The sequence below is a fragment of the Notolepis coatsorum genome (genome assembly GCF_963971535.1).
Source record: "Notolepis coatsorum genome assembly, chromosome: 1".
In the NCBI taxonomy this organism is placed as follows: Eukaryota; Metazoa; Chordata; class Actinopteri; order Aulopiformes; family Paralepididae; genus Notolepis; species Notolepis coatsorum.
The window spans coordinates 33,999,943-34,016,341 of NC_140165.1; the positions used below are offsets into that span (position 1 = coordinate 33,999,943).

Here is a 16,399-nt window from a genome sequence, read left to right on the forward strand (position 1 = left end):
ATTGTCGAAGCGGATTGTTTTTTTATCGGTTCATTTTCGTTTTATAGCATTTTGAAAAGACCTCGTTTAAGCGACTGACCTGCAGTTACACAGGGATAGACGATAGGGGGCGCTTTTTTCCAATCTGAGCTCCTGTAGGGGCTGGTGTACCAACGGGAGACTCGGTTGATGAAATATGAATTCAGATCGCTAATAAAACAATAAAACTATATTTGTCGTCATGGGCACTCAACAGGGGGGCTGATAAAACGAGTTATATCGTCCGTGGCACTGAAAGTGTTAATGTCTGTCCACTAATGTCGCACCGAAAATGACCAAAGCTAATTTCTTCTATGTGAAAACTGCTTGGCAATAAAGACCTTTCTGATTCTGAGAGTGGCAGAATGTGTCACATGTTTCATCACCTTGAGGGAGACGGTCTTCTGCAGCACGTCAAAGAGGAACTGCAGCTGCAGCAGGAAGGGGGTGTCTGCGGGGTGAGAGGGCAGCGCCAGGAAGCCGTGCTGCGGACTCCTGGAGAGCAGGTACTGCTCAAACAGACCGGTTAGCTCCTGCAGGCTGGAGGCCAGGAGGGTCAGGGTGCTGGTGCCGTCCAGAACACCGTCACCTGAGGAGGAGGAGGAGGAGGAGGAGGAGGAGGAGGAGGAGGAGGAGGAGGAGGAGGAGGAGAGGAGGAGGAGGAGGAGGAGGAGGAGGAGGAGGAGGAGGAGGGGGAGGAGGAGGAGGAGGAGGAGGAGGCTCTGTGAGGCTGAAACAAACGTGAGGTGAAACACATGGAAACAATCGGGGCACTTGTAATTGTTTTTTCCGAGTGGAAATAAAAGGTTTGATGATGATGATGATGATGATGATGATGATGATGATGATGATGATTTCTGACTGCGTTCTGACATCTGGCGTTAAATCTCTACTGGCCCAAAATGACTTAAGGATGTTGTGTTTTGGGGAAAACCACAAACAGGTTTTGTTTTCAAAAAGGAAATGGCAACGTGTTTACATTCAATAGTAACATGTAAGAGGTTACGCATCATTGATCGTTCAGACTTTCCCGACGGAAACCGAAAGAAAGCCAATCCATTTACCTGAGCACACACACTATCTTTGTGTCAATATAGAGAGAAAATAGGAGAGAAAATAGGAGAAAAAGGAGGAGAAAGGAGTAGAGAAAATAGGAGAGAAAGGAGGAGAAAGGAGTAGAGAAAAGAGGAGAGAACGGAGAAAAGAGGAGAAATTAGGAGAGAAGGGGAGAGAAAGAAGGAGATAAAAGAGGAGAGACGGGAAAGAAAGGAGTAGAGAAAGGATGAGAGAAAAGAGAAGGGAAAGAAAGGAGGAAAGAAAAGAGGAGAAAAAGGAGTAGAGAAAAGAGGAGAGAAAGGAGTAGATAGATAGATAGATAGATAGATAGATAGATAGATAGATAGATAGATAGATAGATAGATAGATAGATAGATAGATAGATAGATAGATAGATAGATAGATAGATAGATAGATAGAGATAGATATTTGTATTTGTTCACTTTCATGGAAATGTGTCTTTGGCTTCACCATGGTTCCACAAGACAACACAACACAAACACTAGGGATGCACCGATATGAAAATTTGCCACCGATACCGATTGTTCAACTAACACAATCGGCCGATACCGATACCGATATTTGTGGCAAAAAAACAATATTTGTAATTTTTTTTTATTTTTTTATATATTTTTTTTGTAATTTTTTTTTAATGAAACTACTGTATATTTATATGTGTATGTTTGTATTTGTAGGCCTCTTTACTTACTTAAAAAAGGAAACATCAAGAAATATGTTTATGGTATTAATTCCACCATGCCATGTAGCACTATCCCTCTCCCAGTATGGTCTGGCGGCCTGCAGCTGGATACTATTGTCTCAACCAGAGCTCTCAACCAATGCAATAGAACAATTTTGATTGACAGTCGATTCGGCCAATTACGTCACACCGCTAGCACCCACCTCCTGCTGTTCTTACCACCAATCGGCAAGCGTTTATTCATTTTCTACTTCCGGGCATGCCGCCATTGATCTGCTTGCGAGAACCACAACAAGCTTACCGTAGCTAATACGTTAGCTGCCCGCCGACCAGCGCTCCACAGGATGACCAAACGAGACATAATGATTTTACTGCAACGAATATTATAATAAAACAAAGCCTTTCTATACATTTGTCTGATTGAAAACTTTATTAACAGATTGCAGAATGGATTGGGTACAAGTCTCAGGGCTCTATGAGCAACGGAAGGAACTGAGCTAGTAGTTCGGGTAAATACTATGCTTATTGTTGTGAAGGGCCAGATTAAACCGAATATATATATTTATTTATATATATATATTTAATTGTATTTGTATATTCTCTAATATTCCCTGATATCCCTTGTATATTCCTTGTACAATATGCATTGAATATCCATTCTAGCCTACTGAACATCCCATAATAGTCTCCATTCTACTATTGGTCGAGACCTTGGTGCCAGGCTGCCATACCCCTCAGACCCAGTTCAAACGTACCGCTCCACATGTACGAACAAGTCCTAGTTCCGCGTAGGAATCTGACTACCGCACCACTAATGGGACTATTTGTTCATAGTGCGTATATATACTGCGCTACTAAAGTAGGACTTTCTTTTCAGTCCAGTTTCTTACCCTCCAATAGAGTCACAGACGTAAAGCCTCCCCGCGACGCCACGTGTGGGAGTAAGGCCAAGTTCGCCTACCATCGGTATTGAGACATCGTGTATATTAATATTTGAATAGTCATATTTGGCACTATATCGTCGAGTTGGACGTAGTCTATTAAGCTAATAATAGTCTGTTAATATATAGTGCTTCGTGCGGTGAGAATACTACCGTAGTCAGTACCCCATCGTTTCGGGCAGAGAACTGGCTGCTTACCCAGGGTGGTTGACCCCATGTGAAGCTGCACCCGAGGAGCCCCAGAGCCGACGAGCGAGTGGACCTGTATACCGGATTATTCTACCGACGACAGCCCGCCTTCCCAGGCACGGATTATGCTTTGTATACTTTGATTATTCCATGGATAAAGACCCCCGACACTGCCGTATGTTGGAACCCCCCCCCCTGGAGAGGACGCAAGGTGAGGAGACGCTCTGCAAGACGAGGTCGCTTCACGTCTCTCCCCCGTGGACCGGAGAGAGCCGGCCCACAAAGAGTCCACCTGCTTTCATCTGTGGTCCAAGGATCGCCGGCGCATTGAACGGCACTACAGTGGGTTCACCTGGGATACCCTTGGCCGGACGAGGCAGCCGGATTCTACCCCCCCCCCCTCCTACTCCTGTCGGCTTACAAGCGACCGGATTAACCCCCTCTAGTGTATCTAGTATATAATCATTAAAGTATCATTGCTGTTATTCCTTAACTATTCCAGGTCGTATATTTACCACCTGCGCCTTCAGAGATTGGACATTCTCTATTGATATACCGACGAATACTCTTTGCCATAAAAGTGCATACTATTTCAATTCATAAATGTAATTAAGTGATTAAGTGCTTGTTCTACACACCATCGCTGTGTAGAAATAAAGACCTGTTTCGACTTCGTACATTTGTGTTGGATCCGTTTCATCTACGTGAGAGTGTTTATGATAATATATTTATGCCGTGTACTGGGTGGCCGAATATTAAGTACAAAGGTAGTGGTAGTAAGTATCATATCTAGTAATACAGTCAGGGAATTGTACCCCTCAGTTACAATTGGTCCTTCGAGCCGGAGGGTAATTAGTGTAATATTAATATAGTGTTATTAATATTGAAATGGCCTATGATGAACACTCCACGAAACGATCCTCCTAACCAACGCCCGCAGCGCGAACGACGGCTCCCTCAGTACTTAGAGGCTTACGCTGTCAGTCAACAACCTAGTCTTCTACTAACAGTAAACGCGGTAAAACTAGAAAGTAAAAGTATGTCTAACCCCAACGCCCAGACTACCCCGACCATAGAGGCCCCTACGGGCTCTAATGTAACTGACCAAGTTCACGGTGGGGACCAGTGGGAACCAGACATGACTTCACACCCCGCCAGTACTGAAGAAGTAGTCCCCGATGAGTCCCGGGAGGAATACAACGCTACCGAGAGAGAACTCGGCACGGAAGAAGACGGGGAGAGCACCGTGGAGATAGAGCTCCAAGGCTCCGCAAGGAGTACCCCGAGGGAAGGCTCCCCTATACAACCGCCTTCTCCCAGCGAGGCAGAGAGGACCCTACAGCAGGCCTTCCTCATCAGCCTGAACGCCGCTGCTGAACGCGACCGACTGCAGATCCAGCAGCGAAGCGAACACGAGCAGATACGTCTAGAAATAAGACGCATTCAGATGGAAGAGAATGTGGCCCGAGAACGAGCCGGTGCTCAACGGGACGCAGCGCGCGACAGACAGCAGTCGCAACTAATAGAACAGCTGATCAGACGGACAACACCCTCTCCCTCCGCCAGAGGCTCCAGGAACTCGTCTAGACACACCTCCAGGGCGGCATCCCCTAGCCGAGTAAACAACCCTGAACTTGACCAACAGACGAGGTCTATACCCCCCACAGACCACCTCCCCCCACCGGTCCAAGCGAGACCTAGCAACCGGGAAGGAGCAGCATATCCTGTGGAGAGGCTAAACCAGAGACTACAAGCACTGGATGACCTAACTGAAGACGAAGAGGAAGAGGAGGAGAACCACGCCCGAAGACAGCACAGTACTCTACCGGACCAGGAGGCCCGGTACAGCCCAGGCTATACTCCCGCGGAGCTGCGCTACAGACCCCCGACTCTATACCCGGGTGAGCACGACGCACGACCCGCACCGAGGAACAGCACCTGGACAAGCGGGCCATGGTACACTGCCGGTACCAGCCCATACCAAGGAGCGGGAGGAGACTCGCCTAGGAGGCCTCTCCCCCAACGCTCGCCGATGTATCCACAGTCAGCGTCATACATTGGCACGCCTATGGTACCCGACTTCACCCAAGAGAACCGGGCCCAGTATACAGAACTCCGCATGTGTCTGGAGACCATGTTGGTGGATGTATTGGATGAACGCCACAAATACGCCATCCTACTGAAGCACTTAAAGGTACCCCGCGCACATAATATAGCGCTCGCCTACGCGACTTCCACCACCCCATACACAGCAGCGCTGGTAGCATTGGACCAGAGGTATGGGCGCATATGGGATTACGTGATCCAGGAGATCCGACACATCGACCGCTTACCCCCAGCAATAGACAATCGAGCACTGGACGATCTGTCCATCAGAGTGCAGTCCCTGGTAGGGATGTTGGGAGCGCAAAGAGAGAAGGGGAGGCATGAACTTTACGCCAACTCAAATGTGGAAAGGATCCTGGAGAAGCTGCCGCCCGCTCGTCAGGAGCGCTTTAGGCGGCAGAGGGACCACAGAGACCCGAATGGCCCCGAACCGAACCTCCTCGATCTAGCAGACTTCCTGGCGAGAGAAGTCAGCAGCCTACGGCTAGATACATTCGGACGGAGCACCCCTGGCTCCAGAGAAGGAACCAGACGACTAAATGATGGAAGAAGATCGGTGACTGTGATGCACCAATCGGAGTCAGTACCGAGCAGCAGGAGCCACAGTACCCCCTCCAGAACGGAGAAGTGGAAGATAGTGTGCCCCTACTGTGAGAAAGAACACTGGCTAGCGCAATGTGACTCCTTCCCCAAGCTGAACGCGGAGGAAGCAGGTCAATGGATAAAGTCCAACAAGCGCTGTTTTCGCTGTGCGCGCTCACACATGGCAGCCGAATGCCGCTTAAAGAAAAGGTGCACCAAATGCGATGGAGCCCATCTGGACATACTTCACGACAGTAACAGACGGCGCCCTTCACCTGCACCATCCAGCCGCAAAGCGAGCGTCATGTACATCGATCCCGCCAGCAGCAGTGGAGCCCGAGTACTCCTAAAAGTAGTGCGTGTGACACTAAGCTACCAGAATAAAGTCCTGGACACTTACGCCGTCCTCGATGACGGGTCAGAGAAGACCCTGCTGCTCGCCTCCGCTGCGGCCCAGCTAGGGCTGCGGGGAAGCGAAACCCAAATGACAATTCGGACAATAAGACGAGATTTGAAGACGATAAAGGGCGAGAATGTCTCATTCTCTATCGCAGCAAGCGGCCAGCCTGAGCGACGGTACCAGATTGCAGACGCTTTCACCAGCCAAGAAATAGGACTGTCGCGGTACACATACCCCGTCGCCAAGCTGATGGAGAAATATGCACATCTGCGCAAGTTACCGATCCCGCTCATAGACAATGCTATGCCGACCCTGTTGATAGGCTCCGACCATGCAGACCTCATTGTCCCGATAGACCGGGTTCATACCGGACCCCGAGGCTGTCCTGCAGCAGTCGAGACCCGTTTGGGATGGACTCTCCAAGGCCCGCTCGCCAAATCTCTCAACCGAAGTACAGCCACTAGATGTCTCCACTCCCGAGTCACAGAGGGAGAAACCGCACTCCTGCAACACGTAGAGCGGCTATGGACCTTGGAACAAATGCCCTTTAAGAACGGAAAGAAAGACATTCGCTCTAAAGATGACATTTACGCAATTCACCTCCTCGAGACAGGGACCAAGAGAGTCCCGGTCAACGGCGTGTTGAGATACGCCACGCCACTCCTGCGGCGAGAAGGAATGCCTACTTTCCACGCCAAGACAGACGCCACAGAACGGTACCTGCTGAACACGGAGCGGCGCTTAGCCAAGAACCCCGCCCAAGAGAGTGTATACCGCGCTGAGATTGAGAAGCTCATCACAGCGGGACACGTCACAAAGATGGACATTAAAGAGGCTGACCAGACCACTGAATCGTGGTACGTGCCCCACCACAAGGTCCATCACAACGGTAAAGACCGCATAGTATTTAACTGCAGCTACCAGATCGGATCCCAAAATCTGAATAAAGAGTTACTGCCCGGTCCCACACTCGGCCCCTCCCTACTCGGCGTTCTACTCCGCTTCCGCCAGGAAAAGGTGGCCATCAGCGGGGACATTAAAGGAATGTTCCTGCAGGTGAGATTAGTAGAGGCGGACAAGCCCGTTACGGTTCCTTTGGAGAGAGAAGCCAGGAGATGAGCACCCAGCCATCTACCAATGGGAAGTCCTCCCCTTCGGAACGACGTGCAGCCCCTGCTGTGCGACATTTGCACTACAGAAACATGTAGCAGAGGACCCAGCAGCGGACGAAGAGGTCCGACACAGCGTAAAGAACAGCTTCTACGTAGACAACTGTCTACAAAGCCTTTCAACCCAGGAAGAAGCCGAGGCTCTCCTGATTAAACTCCGCGCCTCATTGATCAAAGACGGCTTTGATCTCAGGCAGTGGGCCAGCAGCGATCCGCAAGTACTGCGCAGCCTCTCCTCCGAGGACAAGGCAGCCAGCAGCGAGACCTGGATGGCTACAATCCCGGGAGAAGCCCAGGAGATGACCCTGGGATTGGTGTGGCGATTCAAAACAGATTCGCTTCACTACAGACACAAGCCCCTGACTACGGAGCAGGGAAGGCCGGCGGCGGCGCCGACCACCAGACGGAGTGTGTACACAACACTCGCCCGACAATATGACCCGCTAGGATGTATTCTACCGTACACCACCAGGGCAAAAATGATTGTACGAGCATTGTGGGACAAGGACCAGGGCTGGGACGACCCCATTCCCGCACACCTTGCATCCACCTGGAGAGAGTGGGAGATGGAGCTCCACTCACTCCCAGGCGTTAATATGCGCCGAAGCTACTTCCCACCCACGGTGAGGCCAGAGACATGTAAAATGGACTTACACGTCTTCAGTGACGCCTCAGAGGTCGCATACGGATCAGTAGCCTACTTGCGGGCCCAAGACCAGGGGGGAGAGATCTACACAGCATTTGTCCTCGCCCGCTCGAGAATAGCCCCACGCAAGCAACAATCTATCCCACGTCTAGAGCTCTGCGCAGCCCTAGCCGGAGCGCACCTAGCCACGCTCATCCAACGTGAGCTCACCATACCGGTGTCTAGAACAATCCTGTGGTCAGATTCCACGACGGTACTCGCCTGGATCAAATCGGACTCATGCAAGTACAAAGTCTTCGTGGGAGTCAGAGTCACCGAGATTCAAGACTTAACCGAAGAGTTAACCGGAGAAACAGAGTGGCGCTACGTTGATACAAAACAGAACCCAGCTGACGTCATCACCCGGGGGATGCCCCTGGATGACCTCACCCGTCGCAATGTCTACAGTGACGGCCCCGCATTCCTAAGACTCCCGGAAGGACAGTGGCCCATGCCTATCCCGAGGGAAGCAAGTCCAGAGGAGGTGGAAAATAAGAAGTCTGTGTTCTGTGGATTGAGCACCGTAGCCTCCACCGACCCTAACATAGACGATTGCACGTCCATAGAGAGTGCACAACAAAGAACATTCCTGCGGTACCACCCGGAGTGCAAGTCCCCCGCTGATATGTCAGCAGCTAACTACGAGGAAGCAGAATTGCTTCTACTGCAGCGAGCCCAGAGAGACTCGTTCCCCGATGAATTGGCCTGTCTACAGGGAGGAAAGCCCGTCCCATCCGACAGCAGATTAATTCATCTGGGCCCCGAGAGCGACGCTCATACCCTCATCAGAGTGGGTGGTCGCCTACGCAGAGCCCCCAATCTACCGGATGACATTAAATACCCGATCGTATTGAACAGCCGACACAAGGTCACAGAGCTGATTATAAAGAAATACGATGAGGATGTACATCACGCAGGAGCAGAAAGAGTCTTCGCGGAAATCAGACGTCGTTACTGGATCCTACAAGGAAGAGAGGCGGTACGACGCTTCCAGCGAACATGTCTAGACTGCCGCAAGTGGCGCGCGCAGCCCAGCATACCAAGGATGGCTGACCTTCCTCCATGTCGCCTCCGAATCGGTGACAAGCCATTCCACTCAACGGGTATGGACTGCTTTGGCCCGCTGCACATAAAGAAAGGAAGAGGAACCGAGAAGCGGTGGGGTATTGTATTCAAATGCATGACCACCAGAGCGATACACATCAAGCTTCTCCCGACCATGAGCACAGACTCATTCCTTATGGCCTTCCGAAGATTCACATCACGGAAAGGAAGACCGTCTACCCTATTGTCCGATCATGGGACAAACTTCAAAGGCGGCGAAAGAGAGCTGAGAGAGAGCTTCCAAGCTATGGGCCCAGAACTTAAGACCCACTTCGCTCCAGCACAGGTTGATTTCCAATTCAACCCCCCAAACGCACCCCACTTCGGTGGCACTTGGGAACGAGAAGTGCGCTCCATAAAGACAGCCCTGTACGCAGTACTTGGGGCCCAGACTGTGGCGGAAGAAGTCCTAATGACAGTCCTCACGGAGATTGAGGGAGTACTTAACTCGAAGCCCCTCGGATATGTCTCCAGTGATGTGGCGGATATCGACCCAGTTACCCCCAACACACTCCTGGGATACCCTTGGCCGGACGAGGCAGCCGGATTCTACCCCCCCCCCTCCTACTCCTGTCAGCTTACAAGCGACCGGATTAACCCCCTCTAGTGTATCTAGTATATAATCATTAAAGTATCATTGCTGTTATTCCTTAACTATTCCAGGTCGTATATTTACCACCTGCGCCTTCAGAGATTGGACATTCTCTATTGATATACCGACGAATACTCTTTGCCATAAAAGTGCATACTATTTCAATTCATAAATGTAATTAAGTGATTAAGTGCTTGTTCTACACACCATCGCTGTGTAGAAATAAAGACCTGTTTCGACTTCGTACATTTGTGTTGGATCCGTTTCATCTACGTGAGAGTGTTTATGATAATATATTTATGCCGTGTACTGGGTGGCCGAATATTAAGTACAAAGGTAGTGGTAGTAAGTATCATATCTAGTAATACAGTCAGGGAATTGTACCCCTCAGTTACACTTATGTTATTGAACGTGTAACACTAACTATATAACGTTAATGCCACAAAACGAATGTTTGTGTCATCTTAACAGCAGATACTTTCTTAAATGCCATCTTCCCGAGAGAGGGGTGTTGACGGGGAGCTGTGATGGGTTCGCTTGGTTGTGTTATTAGCATTGAACAGCTAACCAAAAGCTAGCGTTAAATAACGTTAAAGGTTTAGCCATAACGTTACCTTGGCTAAAGTTGGGGCTATTCATAATCCAGCAATAATGGCTGCAGACCTGCAAGCAAAGTACAGCAAGTTGGCAAAGGAGTATTCCAACGTAAATCACATTTTCACCAGTAACTTTAGTCTTTCCATCTCCCGGTAGCTCATGCTAGCTAACCTAGCTCATGTTAGCGTCGTCACTGAGCGACCACCTCGCGTACACAATTAATGACATGTTGCGGACAGCCATATCGGTGACAATGTTTAGCTTTTAGTGCCAAATGATAAGAGTCTGAAGCGGAGTCTCAAAAGAGAATGTTGAATATTTAGTAGTAACTTTGATGCAGTAGCTTGTGTGTGTGTGGGGGACTGGGGCCGGCGTTGTGCAGGAGGCGACTGAACTTATCGGCTACTGCCATCGGCACATTGCAGTCAACAAGGCACTTATCGGCCGATACCGATACCCGACTGATACATCGGTGCACCCCTAACAAACACTACACGGGCACACACACAAAAAACAGCCCAATACTGTATGTAGGCAAAAAGAGAAACAACAACAACAAAAACAGGGACAGAGCTTCAGGTACCTAACTGGTACCATGGTTAAAATTTTAATCTAAGTATTCATCAAGGCAATGGCATGTGGGATGAAGGACTTCTTAAATATGTTTTTTGGGGCTAGAGGAACTCTATAGCACCTTCCAGATGGAAGCATGTCAAACTCACCATGAAGGGGATGCAAAGGATCCGACAAAATTCGCTGAGCCTCGTTCCTATTCCAAAATACATACTATGCTCCAACATAGACGTATATAGTCAAGTAAATCTTGATAATATCACATTTTATTCAATTTCTTTGCCTTTCACCTTTTCTCCCATCCCCCAATTTAGTGATTATGCCAATTCCCTTCCTGGTCATTGTGCTGCCCCTACTGTCGGCCTGGGAGGGTGTCGAATACAAAATGCCTCCGCCTATACATGTGGAGTCGCCAGCCGATTATTTTTGCCAGAGTTTCACTGGAAGAGCGTAATGTGGTTCACGCTATCTCCCCCAGATCCCCTCCCTGCTGAACAGGCACCCAAACCGACCAGTAGGAGTCACTATTGCAACAAGCAAATATAACTGAGCAGGTGGTAAATCAAACCCCTTCTTCCTAGACGTCTCTGTATACAACGCTGGCTTAGTAAAAGAGGTCTATCTTGCCTGGCTACTGAAACGCTGTTAGCCCCACAAACCAATGCAAAACTACAGCAATGTTAGGCTTAAGTACGGTCTCACCAAGTACGCTGTGATAGGCCTACTTAATTATTTATACTAGCGTATAGACCCGCCACCATATAAAATAAAACTGTAGTCCTGCATCTGAAGTCCTGTCTGATGTCTTATGGAGGATGTGTGTGAACTATGAACTGAATTGATTGCTCAACAACATGTTAATTCATGCACTCATCACCATCATGAAAATGCATGCCAACTACGGTTAGTATTTTATTTATTCCAAACAAACTGCTCTTGCTGCTGGTGACGTAAAACACATCACTTCCTCTGTGCCCTGATGATGTTCCCAGGAATGTCCTACCAGACACCTGCCGAGAACAGCTGTTAAAGCAGTTATGAACTACAGGTAGAATCAATCACTAATGTGTCATATTAGTTGACAACAGGGAGTGGTAAAATATATATTTATTTATGTATAATCAAATGTTCAAGATTATTACTTTAACTTGAACTGCTCTGTATTATCAGTAGTGTGTGTGTGCGTGTGTGTGTGTGTGTGTGTGTGTGTGTGTGTGTGTGTGTGTGTGTGTGTGTGTGTGTGTGTAGTGTACCAACAGTACCATCATTGCGCAGGAGTGTGGCCAAGCTGTGTACTAGGGTGGACTGGCCAGTGTGAGTTCCAGCCATCCTGTATATGTAAGGGAGAACAGAGGCGGAAATTAAAAAGATGATTTTACATAAATTGCAAACCTAAGGTGTCGTTTCACGTTGGTTATTAATGACAGCCCCTGCCCCTACATGTAGTCTATTTATCCAACGTTAAACATATTGATTGATTGAAAACTTTATTAACAGATTGCAGAATGGGTACAGTACAGTACAGCTCAATACACACAATTGTTAAGGGATGCAGACCAGAGAAAGACTTTCGTCTTGTTTACATCAGGGTCCCCCATTTTTAATTCATCATAACATATATGACATACAGATAGACAGTACTGCTACATCTATTCGCATCATGTAACGTTAAAACGTTAATTTGCAGTATAGCTAACGTTAGCAATCAAGAGTCCTGCTGGTTCGCCCAGTTAGCATCATATCCTACTGGCTAGTAGCTACCAACATTAGCTTGACACACTTCCTGGACTAACGTTACCAGCCTGGCTGAAATAACAGGACATACCTGTGGGGTGACAGCCAAATAGCGGTTAACTATCATACATATGTGTGCACAAAAGCTTCGTCGACATTGTTTTCCATGTCTATATTAGAAGCAACAGCGATATTTTATCCGAATAGCTCTGTAAACTTCACGTCAAGTGCAGCAGGACGGTGTTGACATGTTTGTATCACGTGGGACGCTGGTTATCTACAGTGGCCTCTGTGCGTCAAAAAGAGTAAGCACTAACTCAATCGAGATACTGATACTGGTAGTACACTGTATTTATTACTTATTATTTGTAAGTAAAAGTAGAAATACCCAGATCAAATACTACTCTGGTAAAGGTAAAAAGTCCTTCATTTGAAATTCTACTTAAGTAAAATTAGAGAAGTATTTGATATTTAATGTCAAATCCAAGAGCCTCATTCTTGTTTATTTTGGCGACATCTATTGGTGATAAGCAGTCGTTGCTGTTGCGTTTTTGCACTGTATTGACATGAAAATGCATTCAGTAATGTGTGTTATATTAGTTGGTGACAGGGAGTGGAAAAATTGATATTTATTTATTTATTTATTCAAGATTATTACTTCAAGTATCAAAAGTAAAAGTACATATTCTATATAACGTTCTTGTTCATCCCTCTTATCTATTGACCTCTGATTTCTATGTTAAAGTCTTCAAAGTGATTCAGTTATGTATGTCCTCTTTAGGATTGCTGGTTAATTAAAGAAAATATATATTTTTATAGTACTTAATCTTCATCCATTTATTTTTACTTAGTTCGTTTTTCTAAGTAACTATTAATGAATGGGTTCAGATAGATGTAGTGGAGTATAAATTCAGATTCAGATTCAGACAACTTTATTGATCCCGCGTTGGGCAATTCATATTTGTAGCTTCATACGTAACAAGTAACAAAAACAACAAACAACAAAAACAACAACAAAAACAAAAAGTACAATATTTACTTTGAAATGGAGTGAAGTAAAAATACAGATTTCCCTAAAATGAAAATACACAAGTAAAATACAAGTATCTCAAAATTGTGCTTAACTACAGTACTTGAGTAAAAAAATATATACCTTTTCCCCACCACTGCCTATAGTGAATGCATTGCCATAACCAGCAACCATTACATACAGTAAGAACAAGCAGTTGTACAGTTGTACAGTGTCATCCCCCCAACCACTCCTACCCAACCCACCCCCCCCCCCCCCACCCAACCCCACCCAACCTCCTCCAATGTACAGTTTTTACGTCAAATGTATATACTCCCTTTTCTGGACTCTTTTTGTATCACAAACAGTACTGTATTTGCAAATCTGGTATGTCATAAATGTATAGATGTAGCAGTACTGTCTATCTGTATGTCATGTATGTCATATATGTCCTGATGAATTGAAAATGGGGGACCCTGATGTAAACAAGACGAAAGTCTTTCTCTGGTCTGCATCCCCTTAACAATTGTATGTATTGAGCTGTACTGTATTGTACCCATTCTGCAATCTGTTAATAAAGTTTTCAATCAATCAATCAATCAAAGCTGGAATAAACTGGGTTGTGCCATCTTCGTATTTGTATTCAAAAAGGTTTTAATTATAATTCTGTGTGCTGCAATTTCATTTTCATTCACTATTAGACTTATACCTTTGTTTATTTCTTTCTTTCTTTTTTCATTATCTCTTTCTTTCCTTCTTTCTCTTTCTTTCTCTCTTTCTTTCTTTCTTTCTTTCTTTCTTTCTTTCTTTCTTTCTTTCTTTCTTTCTTTCTTTCTTTCTTTCTTTCTTTCTTTCTTTCTTTCTTTCTTTCTTTCTTTCTTTCTTTCTTTCTTTCTTTTGTGAGGTTTCTGTCCTTGCTCTCTCACTCGTTCTGTTCCTTTAACCACCTCGCTCTGTTTTCATTTGTTTTTTCTGTTAATTATTTCAATTCCCTCATTCACACGCTTCTCCCCAGAGACGTCATCAGAGACGTCGCTGATTGGTTCTCTCAGGTCCGCACGCTTTTCAATCACATTCCCCAGCTGTCACTGCTTGTCAATCAATCAATCCCTTATTATTTATACCCCGTTTCTCCACTCTAAGTTTGTTGGATCGTCTTGATTTTTCTCTGGTTGCATTCTCCGTTTTGCTGCTGCTGCTGCTTTTGCTCTCTGTGCTATCTCCAGGATTTTTCCAAGAAGCCTTCCTCTTGGACACCTGTTCCCGTGGCGCGCGCTCGCTCCGCTGTTGTTCCAGCACCATTACGCATTACGTCTGGGTGAGTTTTTATTGACTGTCTTGATCTATTCCGTTTTTCGTGTGTTACTATTACACTGAAGATTACCACCTTTTTGTCAGACAGTCACTCACCCAGCGTTCCCTTTTGTTTGTTCCCTCTGGGATAATATTTTTGGGACTTTTCATCTCCCTTTGTGTGTTGCTCACACCGAAGATATTATTTCACATTTGGATTGTTTTTGGACTTCACTACTGTGTGTATATTACACGAAGATATTCACTTGGGACTGTGTTTGGAATTTTGCTCACTGTGTGTATTACACGAAGAGATTCACTTGGGATTTGTTTTGGAATTGTGCTCACTGTGTTTAATTACATGAAGATTAGTTCACCCTGTTCTCCTGCTCGTTCAACCTGCACTGTTGTTGACTCGTTCCCTCTCTCCCTCTCTCGGTCTCGCAACACATCGGAGATTCTGCCGAGAGAATTCTGCAGAGCGGTTCTGACGTCAACATCTGCTATTCCCAAACTACCACCACGGGAGAAGCTGCAGAGCAGCAGAACTTTTGCCCCCTGGCCTATGTACCTGTCTTGTTGACTTGCCTATCCTGTACTCTTTATATTTAGTATTCAAATAAACAAGCCCTTGTATTTGGCAACTCTGAATTCCTACTCTCTTGTGTCGTGCGTTTGGGGTCGGTGTCAAACCATAACATTACGATCCAACCAAAATGACGACCCCAGCCGACACAGAGAGGGTCAGAACCGCACTTGCAAATCAAGTCGAGTTGACCAGGGATCACAGTCTCCAATTAGAGCGGGCTGCGGCTGCAGTGCAGAATCTCAGGGATCAGGTCCTGCCTTTGCAGGGTTCAATGGCCGCTATGGCGGGACAACAGTCCGACATTCTCGCTCAGCTTCACTCGCTGGGCGACACCGTTAATACCTTTCATCTCTCACACCCTTCAGGAGCATTCCCCGCAGCCCCAGCAGATCTCGCATCTCGGGAACCCCGTCTCTCCGTCCCACGGCTGTTCGACGGTAATCCCGAGGAGTGTGCCACATTCATCATGCAATGTGAGTTGGTTTTCCGTCATCAACCAAGCCGTTTTTCTGCTCGTGGGTCCCAAGTGGCTTATATAACGAACTTACTTTCAGGCCATGCTGCCCAGTGGGTCACTTCCTCCTGGGCAATGGAAGCAGATTTTTTGTTTTCCTATCCAGACTTCGTGGCGGAGCTCCGCAGAGTGTTCCACCATCCAGCCCGAGGTCTGGACCCTGGAGCCCGGTTGGGGACCTTCCGACAGGGGAGCGGCAGGGTGACGGACTATGTCATGGAGTTTCGTCTGGCGGCGGTGGAGAGTGGATGGAACGAACCTGCTCTTCGCCTAACCTTCTTGAGGGGGCTCAGTGACGCAGTCCGGGACCAGCTTGCTACCCGGGAGTTGCCCGACTCCCTCGAGGATCTGTTTAGCCTCGTCATCCGTATTGACGGACGCCTCCTGGAGAGAAGGCGCGAGAGGACCCGACTGTTACCTCCTGAAGCACCCCGGACTCCTGGACGCCCCGCCCCCAACACTACTGGTGGTAACAGGCTTCCCCGTTCGGTTCGCGAGGAGGAACCCATGCAGCTGGGACGCTCTCATCTGAGCCAGGCGGAGCGTGA

General features: G+C 47.3%; 1 protein-coding gene across 1 annotated transcript in view; it reads right to left on the bottom strand.

Moving 5' to 3' along the window:
- The window catches only part of stk11ip (serine/threonine kinase 11 interacting protein), a 145,408-nt gene extending 132,724 nt beyond the window's left edge, over positions 1-12,684 (bottom strand). The window contains exons 1-3 of the mRNA XM_084316217.1: positions 12,538-12,684; positions 11,975-12,042; positions 405-607 (exon numbers count right to left, since the gene is read on the bottom strand). Of these exons, the coding sequence (XP_084172343.1) occupies positions 405-607; positions 11,975-12,041 (270 nt within the window). The 5' untranslated portion in view covers position 12,042; positions 12,538-12,684. The remainder of the gene's footprint in view (positions 1-404; positions 608-11,974; positions 12,043-12,537) is intronic.
- Positions 12,685-16,399: the final 3,715 nt, after the last annotated feature.